This window comes from Suricata suricatta, chromosome 16, assembly GCF_006229205.1.
Source record: "Suricata suricatta isolate VVHF042 chromosome 16, meerkat_22Aug2017_6uvM2_HiC, whole genome shotgun sequence".
Classification (NCBI taxonomy): Eukaryota; Metazoa; Chordata; class Mammalia; order Carnivora; family Herpestidae; genus Suricata; species Suricata suricatta.
Genome location: NC_043715.1, coordinates 7,752,717 through 7,767,656, shown reverse-complemented (window position 1 = coordinate 7,767,656; position 14,940 = coordinate 7,752,717). Strand labels below are relative to the sequence as shown.

Sequence of the window (14,940 nt, the reverse complement as noted above, 5' to 3'; positions counted from 1 at the left end):
GGTTTGCCTCCCTCCCTCTCCCTAACCCCTCTTCCCCTCCCCATAGTCCTCTGTTAGGTTTCTCCTGTTAGACCTATGAATGAAAACATATGGTATCTGTCCTTCTCCACCTGATTTATTTCGCTTAGCATGACACCCTCGAGGTCCATCCACTTTGCTACAAAGGGCCAGATTTCATTCTTTCTCATTGCCATGTAGGGAGGAGTGACTTCTAATAGGTCACATGCAGAAGAGGCATGCAGGGGCCACTCCTTCTGTGTATCTCCCCACCAGCCCTTCACACACAAGTGCTACTGGAATGGCAGAGTGACGAGGAGCTCAAGATCCTGTCTTCACCACCTTCTGCAAGACAAAGCCTCAGAGCTGCAGACTGCTCCCAGGGAGGCTGGGGTTAAGGGGACAGAGGCATCTGTGAAGTGACAGTATTTCCAAACGCCCACTTTGAAGTTCTGTTCCCTCTCCTCCCTTTGCCTTCACTTTACTCCATGGGAAGGGTGTGTGCTGAAGACAGTGCCCAAAGGGAGCCTTTATTCTGTCCCGAGGACTGATGGTTTCCCAAGAGGGACCATTTGTGTTTGGGCCACTTTATTTATCGTGTGAATAGATGGTGGCTTTTGGCAGTGATGGAAGAATATTTTTCTTAATTAATTGATTATATAATATAGTGGATCTATTAAATAGCTTTCTATTAATCCACTCATTCATCAACAGACACATTCATCCATCCATCCATCAATCCACCTATTCATCTGTCCATCCATCCATACACCCAGCCATCTATCCTCTATCCATCCATCCATCCATCCACCCATCCACCCATCCATCCATCCTCTATCCATTGGTAACAAGGTCTGAAGGAGCAAAGAATATGGCCCTGCTATTATTCTACTTCTGTAGTTGGAGACCCAGAGGCATAGAGAGATTAAGAAAATGGGCCATCACCACCCAACTAATGAGGGATGAGTTGTCTATTTTTTGATTCACTCCATTTGATCCATGGACAACCATTTCTTGAATGCCTGCCTTGTCCAGGCTCCCAGCCCAGGTCCAACAGGAAGGTGAAGCTGTCTTTGACTGACCCCTACCCTCAAAGAGTTCACATTCTCGAATCAGACCCATGTGCCTGGGGCCTAGCTGTGAGCTCTGTGCTTCAAAAAGGTGTGGCCTGAATGCAATGGCCACTGTAAGCTGGCACAAACATTCACCAACTGAGGTGCCAGGAGTGCAACTGACATTGTCAGGGGGTAACTGGGGGTCATAGGTCTCACCATCCCGCCTCTGCGGGGTGCTTTCTGTGGGATACCTGTGCTTATGGATGTACTGACTGAATTCTAATAGCTACTGCTTTGCAGAGGACACAGGAAAGGATAGGTTGGGACAAGACAAGCTTCTAGCAGATGGGCTTGTTACAGCTACTTGGGACCCTTCAGACAATGCTTCCTCAAGCCAAGCACATACTCTGTGACTGTGGACTTGTGTCAGCCCAGGGCATAGATGTCTCCCTAAATGATCACTAAATTATGAGGGGGGTGGCATATTAGTGGAAGAAACAGCTGTGCCAAGACACAGAGGTGTGACTGAGGATGGAAGAATGGAGCGAGGTGGTTATGTGCTGAAGCACAGGTAAGGAGATGCGGCGGCTAACGGAGGGGATGGAGATATCAGCTAAATGAGACCTCAGGGGGCAGGGTCTCCCATGCTAGCTGAAGAGACTGACCTTAGCAGAGCCACAAAGGTATCTGGGCCAGGGAGATATATATCTGGATTTGTGCTTTAGTAAGAATATGTGGCCATGGCTGGGCAAGTCTGGAAGCAGGAGCACTCGTTAGTGGAGTATGGCAATAGTTGAAACAAGGGCCTATCCTAGACTCAAGGAACGGGAATGTGATGGAGGCAGAGTCTCAAAATGTTTTGGAAAGTGCAATGGAAAAAGTGTGATGGATGGAGTATGGAATGAAAGACAGAGAAGAGTTCAGGTCAGCGGTCAGGCCTCCAGCTTGGACCCTGGGTGGACAGTTAATAATAATTAATATGATGTGTGTGTGTGTGTGTGTGTGTGTGTGTGTGTGTGTGTATTTTTTTTACCAGATTAGGCACCATGAGAAAAGAGGCCAGTGTGGGGAAGTCTGAGGTGTCAGTGGGCTATCCCAACAGAGATGTCTAGAGGGTGGTTGAAAATCTGGCTCGAGTTCAGAAGATGAAGTACTGCTTAGAAGTAGAAATTGGACAGCCCCCAGCATAAAGACAGAGGGTGGCACATTGGTATCACACATGCCACTAGGTACTACTTCTGTACCCAGGGCAGGCATCACTAATCAATCATGGAACCCTTTTTCCTTTGAGCCTGGCTCCTTATGAACCAAAATTTATGCAGCTGTTGCCTATAGGGCGGAGCTGGCATAGACATTGAAATCTTCTTGATGGCGATCATAGAAATGATGACAGAAGCCATCGAGAACTTGGGACTGGTGTGTGGACAATGAGGAGTGAGATGCACCGAGGTTCCACATCTAGCTGCTGTTTAAACAACATTGGTTTTGCTGGATGATGATCTGGATTCAAATTCCACCGTTACCACTGACTGACTGTGCTGACTTTACCCGAACACCTTAGGTCTTAATTACTTATTTGTAAGACACAGTTTGACAATAGTATTTCATAGAATTTTGGATAGCATTATGGTTACATAAAGCGTTCGGAATGACTTGACGTCTACAAAATGCTAATAAATATTATTTGGGGGCAGTGAAGAAAGCAAGGGAAGGTGCAGAGATGAGGAAATGCTCCTCAGACACACTCAGAGAACACCTTAATACTTCTAGTCCTGGGGGCGCCTGGGTGACTCAGTTGGCTAAGTGTCTGACCCTTGGTTTCTGCTCAAGCCCTGACCTCACGGTTCATGGGTTAGAGCCACATGTCAGGCTCTAGAGCTGAAGTGCAGAGCCTGCTAGGGTTTCTCTCTCTCTCCCCCTCTCTCTGCCTTCCCCCGCTCCTTGCACATACTCTCTTTCTCAAAATAAATGAACTTAAAAACTACTTCCAATCCCAGATCAACTGGCCTTTCTCAGACTCAGTGCCCTATACAATATGGCATGTGTTTTCCATAGAAGTTCTGGTCCCCACTTCAACTTAATATGGTTTGGAGTTTGAATCTATGTTTTATAAGACTGGCTAGTTTCCTCCTCAGACTTCTAATCTGTAACAGCTCCTCTGTGCAGAGTTTGTCTGGGATGGGGGAAGAGATGGATGCTTTGATTCAGCCCAGCGCCAACGGATCAGAATCTCCTCTGCCTCACCAAGAATGGCAGGTGTTCAGCCGCGGCCCAAGAGGAAGATGAATAGCAGTTCAATTCTTTCCAATCAAGAGGTCACTTTTTATTTGAGGTTGCCAAGTGTGTGTTGCCCGAGAGAAGCCTTGTGGCATGTCGAGAAGAGCAGTTAAAAATAAATACATACAATTTATTTATTTGCCTGGTTTGCCATTTCTCAATCATTGTCCTCAATCTAAAGGCAGTTACGGTCTTTTGGGTGCAGTACAGCATATAAAGTGTTTATCAAAGTGCCCTCGAATTTATGTGGCAAGTATCGCATTTATCTGGGTAAATAAAAGATTATGTTTTCTGAACTGCGTCTCTGCCTGGCTTGCCAGCCTGTAAGAATTTTTGCCAAGAGACTGGAACCACTTGATGTGGCCTCCATAACCACAGTGTGTGTGTGTGTGTGTGTGTGTGTGTGTGTGTGTGTGTGTGTGTGTGTGTGTTGGGGGTAGTGGGAGGGCATTCTTTCCATGTTATTTTTCACTGCAAATGTGACGGTAAAGTGTATTCTGAATACAACACAGAGGTTCCGGTGACCTTACAGTGAGGGCATCAAGTCCTGAGGTTGTGACAAATTGATAAGTGCCAAGTGGCACAGAAGCTGGTTGAATTTCCAGTTCAGTCTGCGTCCCAGCAATCTGCTGCTGGGTTTGGTTTATTTTCTCAGAACACTGAGTCAAGGACATGTTTTTGGTGTTTACTTCTCATTTCCTGCGGGTGTGTTGGTGAGTATGTGTTGTCTGTTTGTAGGAGCATCCGTGTATTTGGTTTTATGCTTGAGAGTGTGTGTTTGGGTACCAGTGGGAGGAGAAAAGGTCAGAAAGACAAAGAGGGAGAACTAAGTGAGTGTGAGGAAGAGGAAGAAAGGTCACAGAGTTCTTGTAAGAAGGACTTTGCCTGGATTCATTCTTTCATTCATGGCCCAGAGTTTTGTGACTGGGCTCTTTAAGGTTCTACAATCACCTGGAGGGGCAAAGTCCCTGATCTTCTAGACTTCCCATCCAATGGGAATGCTCATAATAATGCATGAGTCATCATAAGGCAATTTCAGAAAAATCTGCTGGTCTGATGATGGATTAAAACACTGCCTTCCTTCTCAGGAGGGGCATTCCTGGACATTTCTTCCCATGGGAGGTCATCTCTGGGACACATTTGTGTTTCTCTGGCCAGACAGGGTTCTACCAGCACGCAGACCACACCATCCCAATTTAAGGTTGTTTTCTTAAATTCCTTCGGTGTCAGTAGTTCTCAAGAGGGGATAATCTTACCCCTCATGGGATATTTGGCAATGTCTGGAGGCATTTTTGGTCATCATGACTGAGGGATGTTATTAGAATCTAGTAGAAGTTGAGGTTGGGGGGCCTGGGTGGCTCAGTCAGTTAAGTGTCTGACTTTGGCTCAGGTCACGGTCTCACTGTTTGCAAATTTGAGCCCCATGTCAGGATCTGTGCTGACAGCTCAGAGTCTAGAGCCTGCTTGGGATTCTGTGTCTCCCTCTCTCTGTCCCTCCCCTGCTCATGCTCTGTCTCTCTCTTAAATATAAACATTAAAAAAAAAAGCAATTAAAAAAAAAAAGAATAGGGGCGTCTGGGTGGCTCAGATGGTCAAGCGTCCAGCTTCGGCTCAGATCATGATCTCACAGTTCGTGGGTTGGAGCCCCGTGTCAGGCTCTGTCTAACAGCTAGCTCAGAGCCTGGAGCCTGCTTCAGATTCTGTATCTCCCTCTCTCTCTGACCCTCCCCTGCTCGCACTGACTCTCTCTGTCTCTCAAAAATAAATAAAAGACATAAAAAATTAAAAAAAAAAAAGAATATAGTAGAGGCCAAGGATGCGGCTAAATGTCCTCCAGTAAACAGGGGAGCCTTCACCACAGAGCACGACTAAGCCCCAAACACCAGTGGGGCTTTGCATGTTTATCTTCTGTCTCCTCCACATTGTTCCCTCTAGCGTCCGTAACATTGAACCTCGTGTGGATGCTGGATAAATATTTGCCGGTCAGCATGCCTGTAGTAATGCTCAGTACACAACAATGGTATGAAACGTTGGCTGAGTGAATATCTCATAAGCACTGGGACTTGGTGGCATGTGACGTTGGTGAGACACCCAACCTCTGTGAGCCTCAACAACTCCGTTCAACCAAGAACGATCAGACCTGAATGTCAACAGTGTCGAGGTTGAGAGACCCTGACTCAAGGAAAGTTGGAGGCACCGAAAGGGCAGGAGCCTGTGAGTGTGGGATTGTGTGTACATGGGTGTGGGATTCGTTGGGAAGCCCAACACTGACCCTTCGGGAACATTCCTCATAAGCACCATTTGTCTCTTTCCCCAGGAAAACTGCCTCCCAGACAGTGTGTAACCCACAAAGTCTTGCTGTAGAATGGCTCACTAAGCCAAGGGGCTGGGACTTTCAGGATGCCAACATCCTTGGAAACTTGGGGCTCATCCTGGGGATGTGTGTCCCCAGAAAACCTCAGCCATCCAGTCCCTTCCTGTCCGAGAACATTCATTAACAACCTGCTTCCTAAGAACCTACAGTATCTGCCTGTGCATTCTGCCCCCACAACCACTCCTCGGTGGGAGTTTGCTCACGAGTTCCCGTGAGCAGAAGGGACGCTGCCGTACCTGAATGAGCTTACTCCCACTGCCGTCTGAGGCAAGGGTTTGGGGGAAGGAAAATAGAAATGAAATATATGGGAAATCTGAGACATTGTTTTAAAACAACGGTTTTTTAGGGTGTTTGATTTACTATTCAACGGAGCACAGCTGCTGTTTGGAAAATAGGATGCATGCCAAGTGGAGAGAGCCGGTGGAGAGGGTTGGGGGGAGCGGGGACAAAAGAATCAACAGTGGTGTTTACACACTTCACGTGTTAACTCAACTCTGAAGCGAATCCGGGTGGCTGACCCTTCCCAAGAAGCCATTGGCTGGCATCTCGCTCAGTCGCTATTCATCTGCTGAATTGCTGTTCCCCCAAAACCTCATGCCCTTTATGTCTTAATTAAGGAGATTTAGGGGACTGCCCTGCCCTCAAAGTGCACATTTTGAATCAGTGCTTCAACAATCACTGCCTCCTTTTTTTCCTATTTTCTTCGCCCTGGCTTCAAGACACCCACACCTGGACTTGGGAAGGTTTTCCTTAAATTAAGGTAAAACTGACATAAGTGCCTGGGTGGCTCAGTCGATTGTCTGACTTCTACTCAGGTCCTGATCTCACAGTTCATGGGTTCGAGCCCGAGTCAGGCTCTGTGTCAACAGCTCAGAGCCTGGAGCCTGCTTCTGATTCTGTGTCTCCCTCTCTTTCTGCCCCTTCCCCACTCATGCACATGCTCTCTCTCTCTCAAAAATAAATACATATTAAAAAAATTAAAAAGTATATGATTAATAAATAATGGACATAAACTAAAAGTACGCATTTTAACATGTACGGTCCAGTGGCATTTAGTCCGTTCACAGTTTTTGTTCAACTGTCACCTCTGTCTAGTTCCAGAGCAATGCCATCACCCCAAAAGGAACCCCCTACCCACGATACAGGAGCTCCTCATTTCCCCCTGCTGCTCAGTCACTGCCGACCTCAAACCTGCTTTCTGACTTGATGGGTGTGCCCATTCTGGATATTTCATATAAATGGAATCGGATGGTATGTGACCTTTTGTGTCTGGCCTCTTTCGCCTGGCATAGAGTTTTTGAGGTAGATCCACACAATAGCCCGCAACAGAATGGCATTCCTTTTTATGACTGGATAATATTCCAGTGTAGGGATAGGCCATGTGCACCACACTTTGGTTAGCCATTTATCTGAGGATGGAAACCAGGTTATTTCTACCATTGGGCTGTTGTAAATAGTGCTCTATGAATATTCATGGACAAGTATTTTTTTGAAGACCAATTTACAGTTCTTTCGGGGATACACCTAGAAACAGAGCTGCTGGCTCATATGGCAATTCTGCATTTAACTTTTTGAAGAATAATTTTTAATTTTTTAAAAGTTTATTTACTTTTGAGCGAGAGAGTGTGTGCCTGCACACACGTGCATGTGCAAACACACACACAGGTGGGGGAGGGGAAGAGAGAGAATTTCAGGCAGGCTCTGTGATACCAGCTGCAGAGCCCGACAGGAGGCTTGGCCTCAGGAATCGTGAGATCACAACCTGAGCCAAAACCAAGAGTTGGTTGTTTAATCGAATGAGCCACCCAGGCACCCCCAAAATCACTAATTTTTAAACCTCTCATTCCACAACCATTCTTAGTGTCCGATCAGCTAATATGTCCTCTACCTAAGATGAGCTCAGATTCAAGCTTGAGGCCACCTCCAGAGCTGGCTCTCTGCCCAGGGCTGAGAAGGCTACAGAGAGGCAGATGTGCCCACAAAACCCTCTGTTTCTCCATCACCAGGATGGTTAATTTACACTCATAAAGACACTAGTGTTCAATCCCATGAAGCCTCTATAGGGCCGGCATCATTCTCCCAATTTTCTAAAACAAAAAAATAAAGATTCAGAGAGATGAATCTCCTTGATGAAGGATACTCAGGCAAGAAGTAAGAGGTCTTATTGGCTCTAAAGACCTACTGAAGCCACATCACCAGTTTCAAAAAGCTGTCCATTCGCTGCCTAGGAAACCAAAACTCTTCAGAAAGGACTGTCCCCTGCTCCGGCCAAAAAATCACTTCCCTTTGGGAGAGTTTGTTTTGTAGATGGACTACAAGCAAAGGGGGAGTTCCTTCAGCCCAGGTGACACAGGAAACAGGGATTTGCTTTTACTGAAAGGTTACTGGGTGGCCTGTGTCATCAGGAATGAACCTTTCCCTAACAGTGTCCTGTCCCAAATGCCCCCCTAATGAGGAAATAACTGCCTTCATCCTTCCTACCTAGGGGATGTTCCCTTCAGAGAAGACGGAAAAAAGGCAGAAGAAACCAGCCATCTCCTTCCTAGATGTGCTAAGTTCTTATGACACATGAACATAATTCTTCCAACAGCTCTGTGACTTTGGTGGGGGTAGTATTTGTATCCTGAGGAGAAATTTGATGTTCACAGAAGTTAAGAAACTTGCATGAAAACTTCCCAACCGATAGGAGGAGGAGGTAACATTCAAACCAAGAGCTTTTGGAATCTAAAGCTGATGGAACGTGCAACATGTGTACTCTGCTAGGCCAATAGCCAATCAATTACCTCCTATGACTGAGTGTCCTGGCACCCAGGCTAGGTGCTGGCAGACATGGTTTCATTTAATCCTTGTAAACTTCTAGCTTATACAAAAGGAACTGGAGGCTCAGTAATGTCCAATAACTTACCCAAGCTCCTACAGCCAATGCAGCCAGCCGAAGACACTTACTGTGGGACCGCCAGATGCAAAGTCCTACTGAGTCCACCATATTGTTCTAGCTCTTTGTCCAGTGTGGTGCTGGGTTTATCCCAGGATCAGGGGCCAGGAGAAATGGCTGCCAGGAAATCCCACGTGGTTGCATCATAGATTTCTGACAATCTCATCTTCCTCTGACTCTGGTCAACCATTTGTTTTGGACTTAGCCGATTCCCACATTAGGATGGAGCTCTTGGAGGAAAATGGTTTCCAGAATTGCCTGTGGTTAGTGATTTTCCTAAGATGAATTAGAAAGAAAAATATTTTGAAGGGAGGTTAGCTCATCTCAGCAAGAGCTGAGGTATAGCTTCTCGGTGGACAAGCAGATAGGGGGGAGCCGATGCACGTTTAGCAGCTTGTTATCCACAAGGGGTACGTTCCAAGACCCCCAGTGGATGCCTGAAACCATGGGTAGTAATGAGACCTATAGAAACTGTTTTTTTCCCATACATAGATACCTATGATAAAGTTTAACTTATAAATTGGACGCTGTTGAGAGGAACAACAATAACTAATACTAATATACTGTAATGAAACTTCCACGAGTGTGGCCTCTCTCTCAAAATATCTTCTTGTACCATACTCACGATTCTGCTTGTGATGATGTGAGATAATAAAATGTCTACATGATGAGATGAAATGAGGTGGACGATGTAGGCATGGTGATGTACTATTAGGCTACTGTTGAGTTTTTGATAATATGTCAGAAAGAAGGTTCTGTATATTGGTTTCTTTCTTCTAGATATGCTCAGGTGTGTATATGTGTATAGCATGTGCCCCTATCATATGCACTCAAGTGTTTGTTTGCAAGAATGGGTCTGTCTGTGTATGTAGAGATGAACTCATTTGACTGTGCATGTGTATTTCTGAGCACTTGCGTAGAGGTCGGCTGATGGGAGAGGGCTTAATGGATGATAGCAGATGACAACACCCCACTATGACTGATTCTCGAAGATCTTGGGTTGGAAGGATCATCTCGGGCTCTCAGGGGTGAGAGAGTGAGCCTCTCTGTGTCCACAGGGATCCTCTGGCTGGATGAAGACAGCAGTTTCCCGGCACTGGTCACCTGGTTCCCTGGAAAGGGTCTCCATTTAGCCTTAGCTACTGCATGCCTTGCTTATCACTTGGAAACATCCAGCGCTATCTTTGTGTGGAGTTCTGCTCTGACCTTGCCAAATGCCACAGAGCAACGATCTACAAGTTCAGGCTCATAGGGTTCATCTGGGAGCACCTTTAGCATGCAGAGTTCCTGCTACCATTTCTGGATTCTGACTCAGAAGTTTTGCATTGGGGATGGAGAATCTGCATTTTGACAAGCTCTTGGGTAGTTCGGATGTGAGTGACACAGACCACCTCTGGAGACTCTGTGGCTTAGATCGCCTGCAGGGATTGACTGACTGACTTGCATCCATCTTGAGTGTCAGTCTCCAAGAAGCTTCCTCTGACATGCTCCGTGATGTCACTGAGGGAGCTCACTTTCTCGAACCTGTGGGGTCCTATGTTGAGTCTCATATTCATTCAATACTAAAATCAGATTCTATTTCCTCTTTTCACTGAGCAGCTCCAGACACATTGTCAATTGTCTGCCTGTTGATAAACCCTCAATGGCCAGTATGGAGGCGGGCCGGGGTCTAGCTGCACACATCACTTTGAAACCAAGTACATAGCAAAGAATGAGAAGACAAGCATTGCAGATTATCAAGGGATTTCTTTTTCCTAAAGTCCATAGAATCTACTGACTTTAAGGTTGTTCTCAAAGTTAAAATACCATCTTGCTAAATGCATACTCTAGTCTTTCGAGCAAGAATTTATAAACAACAGCAATGATCTTCTAATCCATTGGAAGTGACTTTTTCAACTTTCCGTATGAATCCTACCTTGGCCAGAAGGAGGGTTTTGTTTTGTTTTGTTTTTTGTTTTTTTCCCCCTTTGATCTCTCCAAAAAGGTATAGGTAGGCTGGTTTGCAAAAAGTATTTGGCAATCCATTTCTTCATCCTCATCAACCAAATTCTGATTTCATATGGCATTGGAATGCAGCCGGCAGCCCCTAAAAACGGTGTGTGGGAGGGGGATGGGAGTCTTATTTGACAGTGTTACAAGGAGACAAGCTCGGAGCAAACATTTGACACTCCAGCCCTGGAATGCTGTAAAAATTTAATTAGGTGGATCCATTAGTCATGCCCACATGGAGGTTTCATACGGGACTTACAAAAATACAAGCTACTGAGGGAAAGTTTCAGACCTTCCTGTAAATACCATTTCCCTCATTATTGGGAAATGTGGTCTCGGTGGGGCCATTGAACCAGGCTTTGTATTTACAAAATATGGTCAGGACCAGATTAACAGCATGGACTGAAGGGGGTTTTGAATCCAAATAAAGGATGACTTTTTTTTATAAGGGAGTTTACCCAGCCTGACTGCTTCTGAGTCAGTTGGGCTGAGAGATGGTTTTGGTGCCCACTGCTTTTCCTCACTTCCTGACTTGAAATTTTAGGTTTAAAGATCTCTGGAATGATGCCGGGTGGCAGGCTTCAATGGGATGAGCATGTGTCTTTTTTCAAGTTGAAAATACATAGGCAGCCTCCCTAGTTCCAAAACAGGGCGTGGTTGACAGGGGGTTTCATTCGGAAATCCAGCTTTAAGATTTCAGAGCCTGGGATGCTTACAGCTTGATTTGAAAGCAGACATTTTCAATTTACAAACACTGTTATTTTGATTTTAAGTCTCTGATTGGTCACTGTGGTCTGGAAGGAGGTAGACGAGGAAGATACTTCATACAATTAATCATATGGTGATATTTGAAAGACACTGAGAATGAACTCAAGGCTTTTCAGATCTTCAACAGTTTGAATCATATACAATAGCTCATGTGGACCATAGGCACTGTTTCCTCAGAAACAACTCAAGTGACTCAGATTTATAGGATCTAAGCATTTGGACAACAATGAAAGGGTTTGGTATGGCATACTATTATTGTTTTAGGGTTACATTCCCCTAGAGGCTGGCTGTGGACTAACTTTTCTGGTTTCATCTGTATATATTCATGCATTTGTTTATGTTATTATTTCAATAGACATGTATGTCTTTACCCTCTAGATTGAGACACAGAGTTTACTGAGAAGCAACCCCTACCCTGGAGGAGATCAGAATCTAATGGGAAGACTGTAGTGACTTTTAAACAAGTAACCACAGAAAAGAGCGATGATAATTACGTTACCATATTAAGTGCCTATCCATCAAGGACCTTACCGACATTCGTTCAAGTGTTTTTAAAAGCAACCCAGAAAACAGGCTTTTAATTTTTTATTATGATTTTTTAAGTTTATGTATTTATTTTGAGAGAGACAGAGAGAGTGTGAGTGGGCAAGGGGCAGAGAGAAAGGGAGATCCTCAAGCAGGCTCCAGGCGGTCAGTGCAGAGGCCGACATGGGGCTCAAACCCCTGAACCTGTGAGATCATGACCTGAGACAAAACCACGAGTTGGATGCTCAACTGACTGAGCCATGTAGGTGCCCCTAATTTTTTTTTATAGATGAAGAAACTGAGACCCAGACAAGTTTAAGAACTTTCCAGATACATGGTTAAGAAATGCCAGAGCCAAGATTTGAATCCAGGGTAATCTAACTCCATTAAGCTGTATTGCCCTAGAGCCTCAGGTCAGCACAATGATTGAAGTAAGTGGTGGGACAAGAGTGCGCGGGGGACTCTTGGAAAAGAGTCAACAAAGTTTGGGGGGCCTGTGAAGGATGAATAGGAGTTTGCAAATTAGACAAAGAAAGTGTGTGGTATCTTTCAAGGAAAGGCTGCCATGTAATAACTAGTATTTTTCTGGTCATTGTTTCTTACAAATAAACCTTAGTATGAGATAAAGAATCTGGTTTTATATAATAAAAGATATTGTGTCCCTAAAAGTCCTTGGCTTGGTAAAGTTTTGGTTCCTCTGTGGTTTTTTTTTTTTTCTAACCAAACTCATTGCACATGTAAATATTTCAGACTCAGTGGAACTTGGGAACCTCTTAGGAATATGTGAGCAGAGGAAGTACATAGCTTTGGGGAAACTGAGTTCCAATGGGCAGAAATTAGTGGGTAAGGTGGAATGAGTAACTGGCAAAAAACAGAATGTCCGCGAGTGAGGGCTGCAGGTTTTTGGATGGCATGCATACTGTGTTTGTGCTTTGGAAGTTCAGGAATCTAAAGAGTGTGGGCCATGTGAGATTTTCCCATCTTTGACCCCAGGGACCTTTGGTGTGAGATCAGTTGCCATCTTGGTTGAAAGCTCATTGTTTGGGGGAGGGAAGGAAAAGAACAGACTCTAGCTGGGTTTAGCCAAGTTTCACTCTTCCAAATTTTCAGGTAATGTGCAAATGTGGATTTATTCTTTCAACTCCCCATGCCTCATTCTGATTTCTAAATTCAGCCACATGGGACAAGGCTTCTTAAAGTAGACTGGTCAAAAGCAAAGCAAGTCTCAAATGGTGGCCCTAACACTTAAGTTCAGCGTCTTAAATTCAGCTTCTCAGCTATGAAATTCCAAGCAGTGCCTTCATGGTAAAGAGAAGCAGGACCCTTCCCAAAGGCAATTTCCATAATACAGGACAACATGACCCACTGGTCTCTATCCTTAGTGTCCATATCCAGCAGACATCTGATATTTATGTCCATCAAACACTTCTCTTTCCTCTGGAGGTCCCCACCCCGTCTCCCATTCTTGAAGCTTAGTTGGGGATGACTCCCTAGGTTCCTGGCTCCCGAGATGATGGCCCTGACCACATACATCTCCACAGTATTAGATTTGGGGATGAGCAGTACACTGCCAATTCAAGCCATGAAAGCTCCCAATCCAGACCTATTTAGAATGACTCCAAGAAAGGAGCTCATTCTGTCAGGAAAGTTACTGTAAGGATGATTTAAGACTGGACTTTCCAGTGGCGTATTTCTACCTGAGGGGGATCCATGCAAAGGATGAAGGCAACACAGGAGTAAGTGAACTGGGGAGCAGTAGGAACGAGCTCCTGGTGACACTATTGATAATATCTGGATCGAGCCATGCCAGAAGCCAGCATCGCCACTGAGCTTTTCAAAAGGTAAGCCAATAGGTGCATTTGGTATGTCCTTAACCTAGATTGCATTGGGACCCCTGTCACTTATAAGCCAGAGTCCTGATGCCATCTTTATTTAGGGCTCCCCAGGCTGCCTGCAGACAACTTAAAACGTGTTATGAAATTCTCAAAATATATAGAAAAACTTATGAGTTCATTTAAATTTAAAATAGGAACATATGAGTGGGATGCAAATGTCATTAAATCCAAAAGACAGTCAGAAGGCAGCGAAACCGATTAAAATTAGGACCTGTTCACTCCACTGTGACCGACTCGTGGCTCACGAGGACTGAGCTGGCCAGTGTGGGAGCCACGAGTCCCACGTGGGGAAGGAGCCACTTCGTCTCTGCCTCGTTAGAACGGAATGGAGATGAGCTGTGCGGGCAAAACACACCCTGGGTTGAGAACACGGTACAAGCCAAAGAATGTAAACTATCTCACTAAACCTTCTTTACATTGATCGCATGTCCAAGTAGACATATTCTGCGAATATTAGGTTAAATTAAAAGGTATTATTAAAATTAACTTCACCCATTTTTTGTTTGTTGCTTTTTGTATTATAGGGCTGCAAGGACAATTTAAAATTATATATGGCTACTGGATGGTGCTGCACTAAATGTACAGATGTCACAAGATTCCACTTGCTGTTAACCAAAATCTCTGTAACCAGACACTCCCACCCTGGTTTTCCATTTCCTGAACTAACGTGGTTGGCCATGTGGTACTAAGATATGGATCAAGTCCATTCTTCACAGTACAGTCCCTCAGTATCTGAAGAAGCCCCAGACTCTTCCATAATGCCTCTTTTCTAGGCCAAACACCCCGTGTTCTGCAATCACTTTTCATAACCCGGTTGCCTCACTTTTCTCTGGACACCTTCCAGTTCCCCAAAAAGCCCCTTCAAATATGGTGCTCAACATTCTCCCTGGCCTCCGAGCTGGGGCCCTGAGGTTCTCCCCTCCTCACACGAGACACCATATTTCTATTAACTGAACCCCACTGCTATTACCATCTTTGGAAACTGAGGCTTCTCCCAGTGGTTCTCAAAGGAGAATCCCCAGACCTTCGGCTTCTGCATCACCTGAGAACCAGTTTGAAATGCAAATTCTCTGGCTCCACCCAGGACCCAAATCCTGAGTCACAAACTCTGGGGGTGGGGCCCGG

At 45.1% G+C, this 14,940-nt stretch overlaps 1 protein-coding gene across 13 annotated transcripts in view; it reads right to left on the bottom strand.

Moving 5' to 3' along the window:
- The window catches only part of LOC115280643, a 36,243-nt gene that overhangs the window by 8,893 nt on the left and 12,410 nt on the right, over nucleotides 1-14,940 (bottom strand). For 8 of the 13 annotated variants that reach the window (XR_003903876.1, XR_003903877.1, XR_003903875.1 and 5 more), the window contains one exon: nucleotides 8,542-8,914. Coding sequence is in view for 4 of the 13 variants with exons in the window: in XM_029925682.1 (XP_029781542.1) it covers nucleotides 8,821-8,914 (94 nt within the window). In the remaining 9 variants the exon portion in view is untranslated. Of the gene's footprint in view, nucleotides 1-7,377; nucleotides 7,466-8,297; nucleotides 8,327-8,541; nucleotides 8,915-13,954; nucleotides 14,152-14,940 lie in introns of those variants that run through there. The other 5 variants (XM_029925677.1, XM_029925678.1, XR_003903871.1 and 2 more) reach the window with 4 other exon arrangements.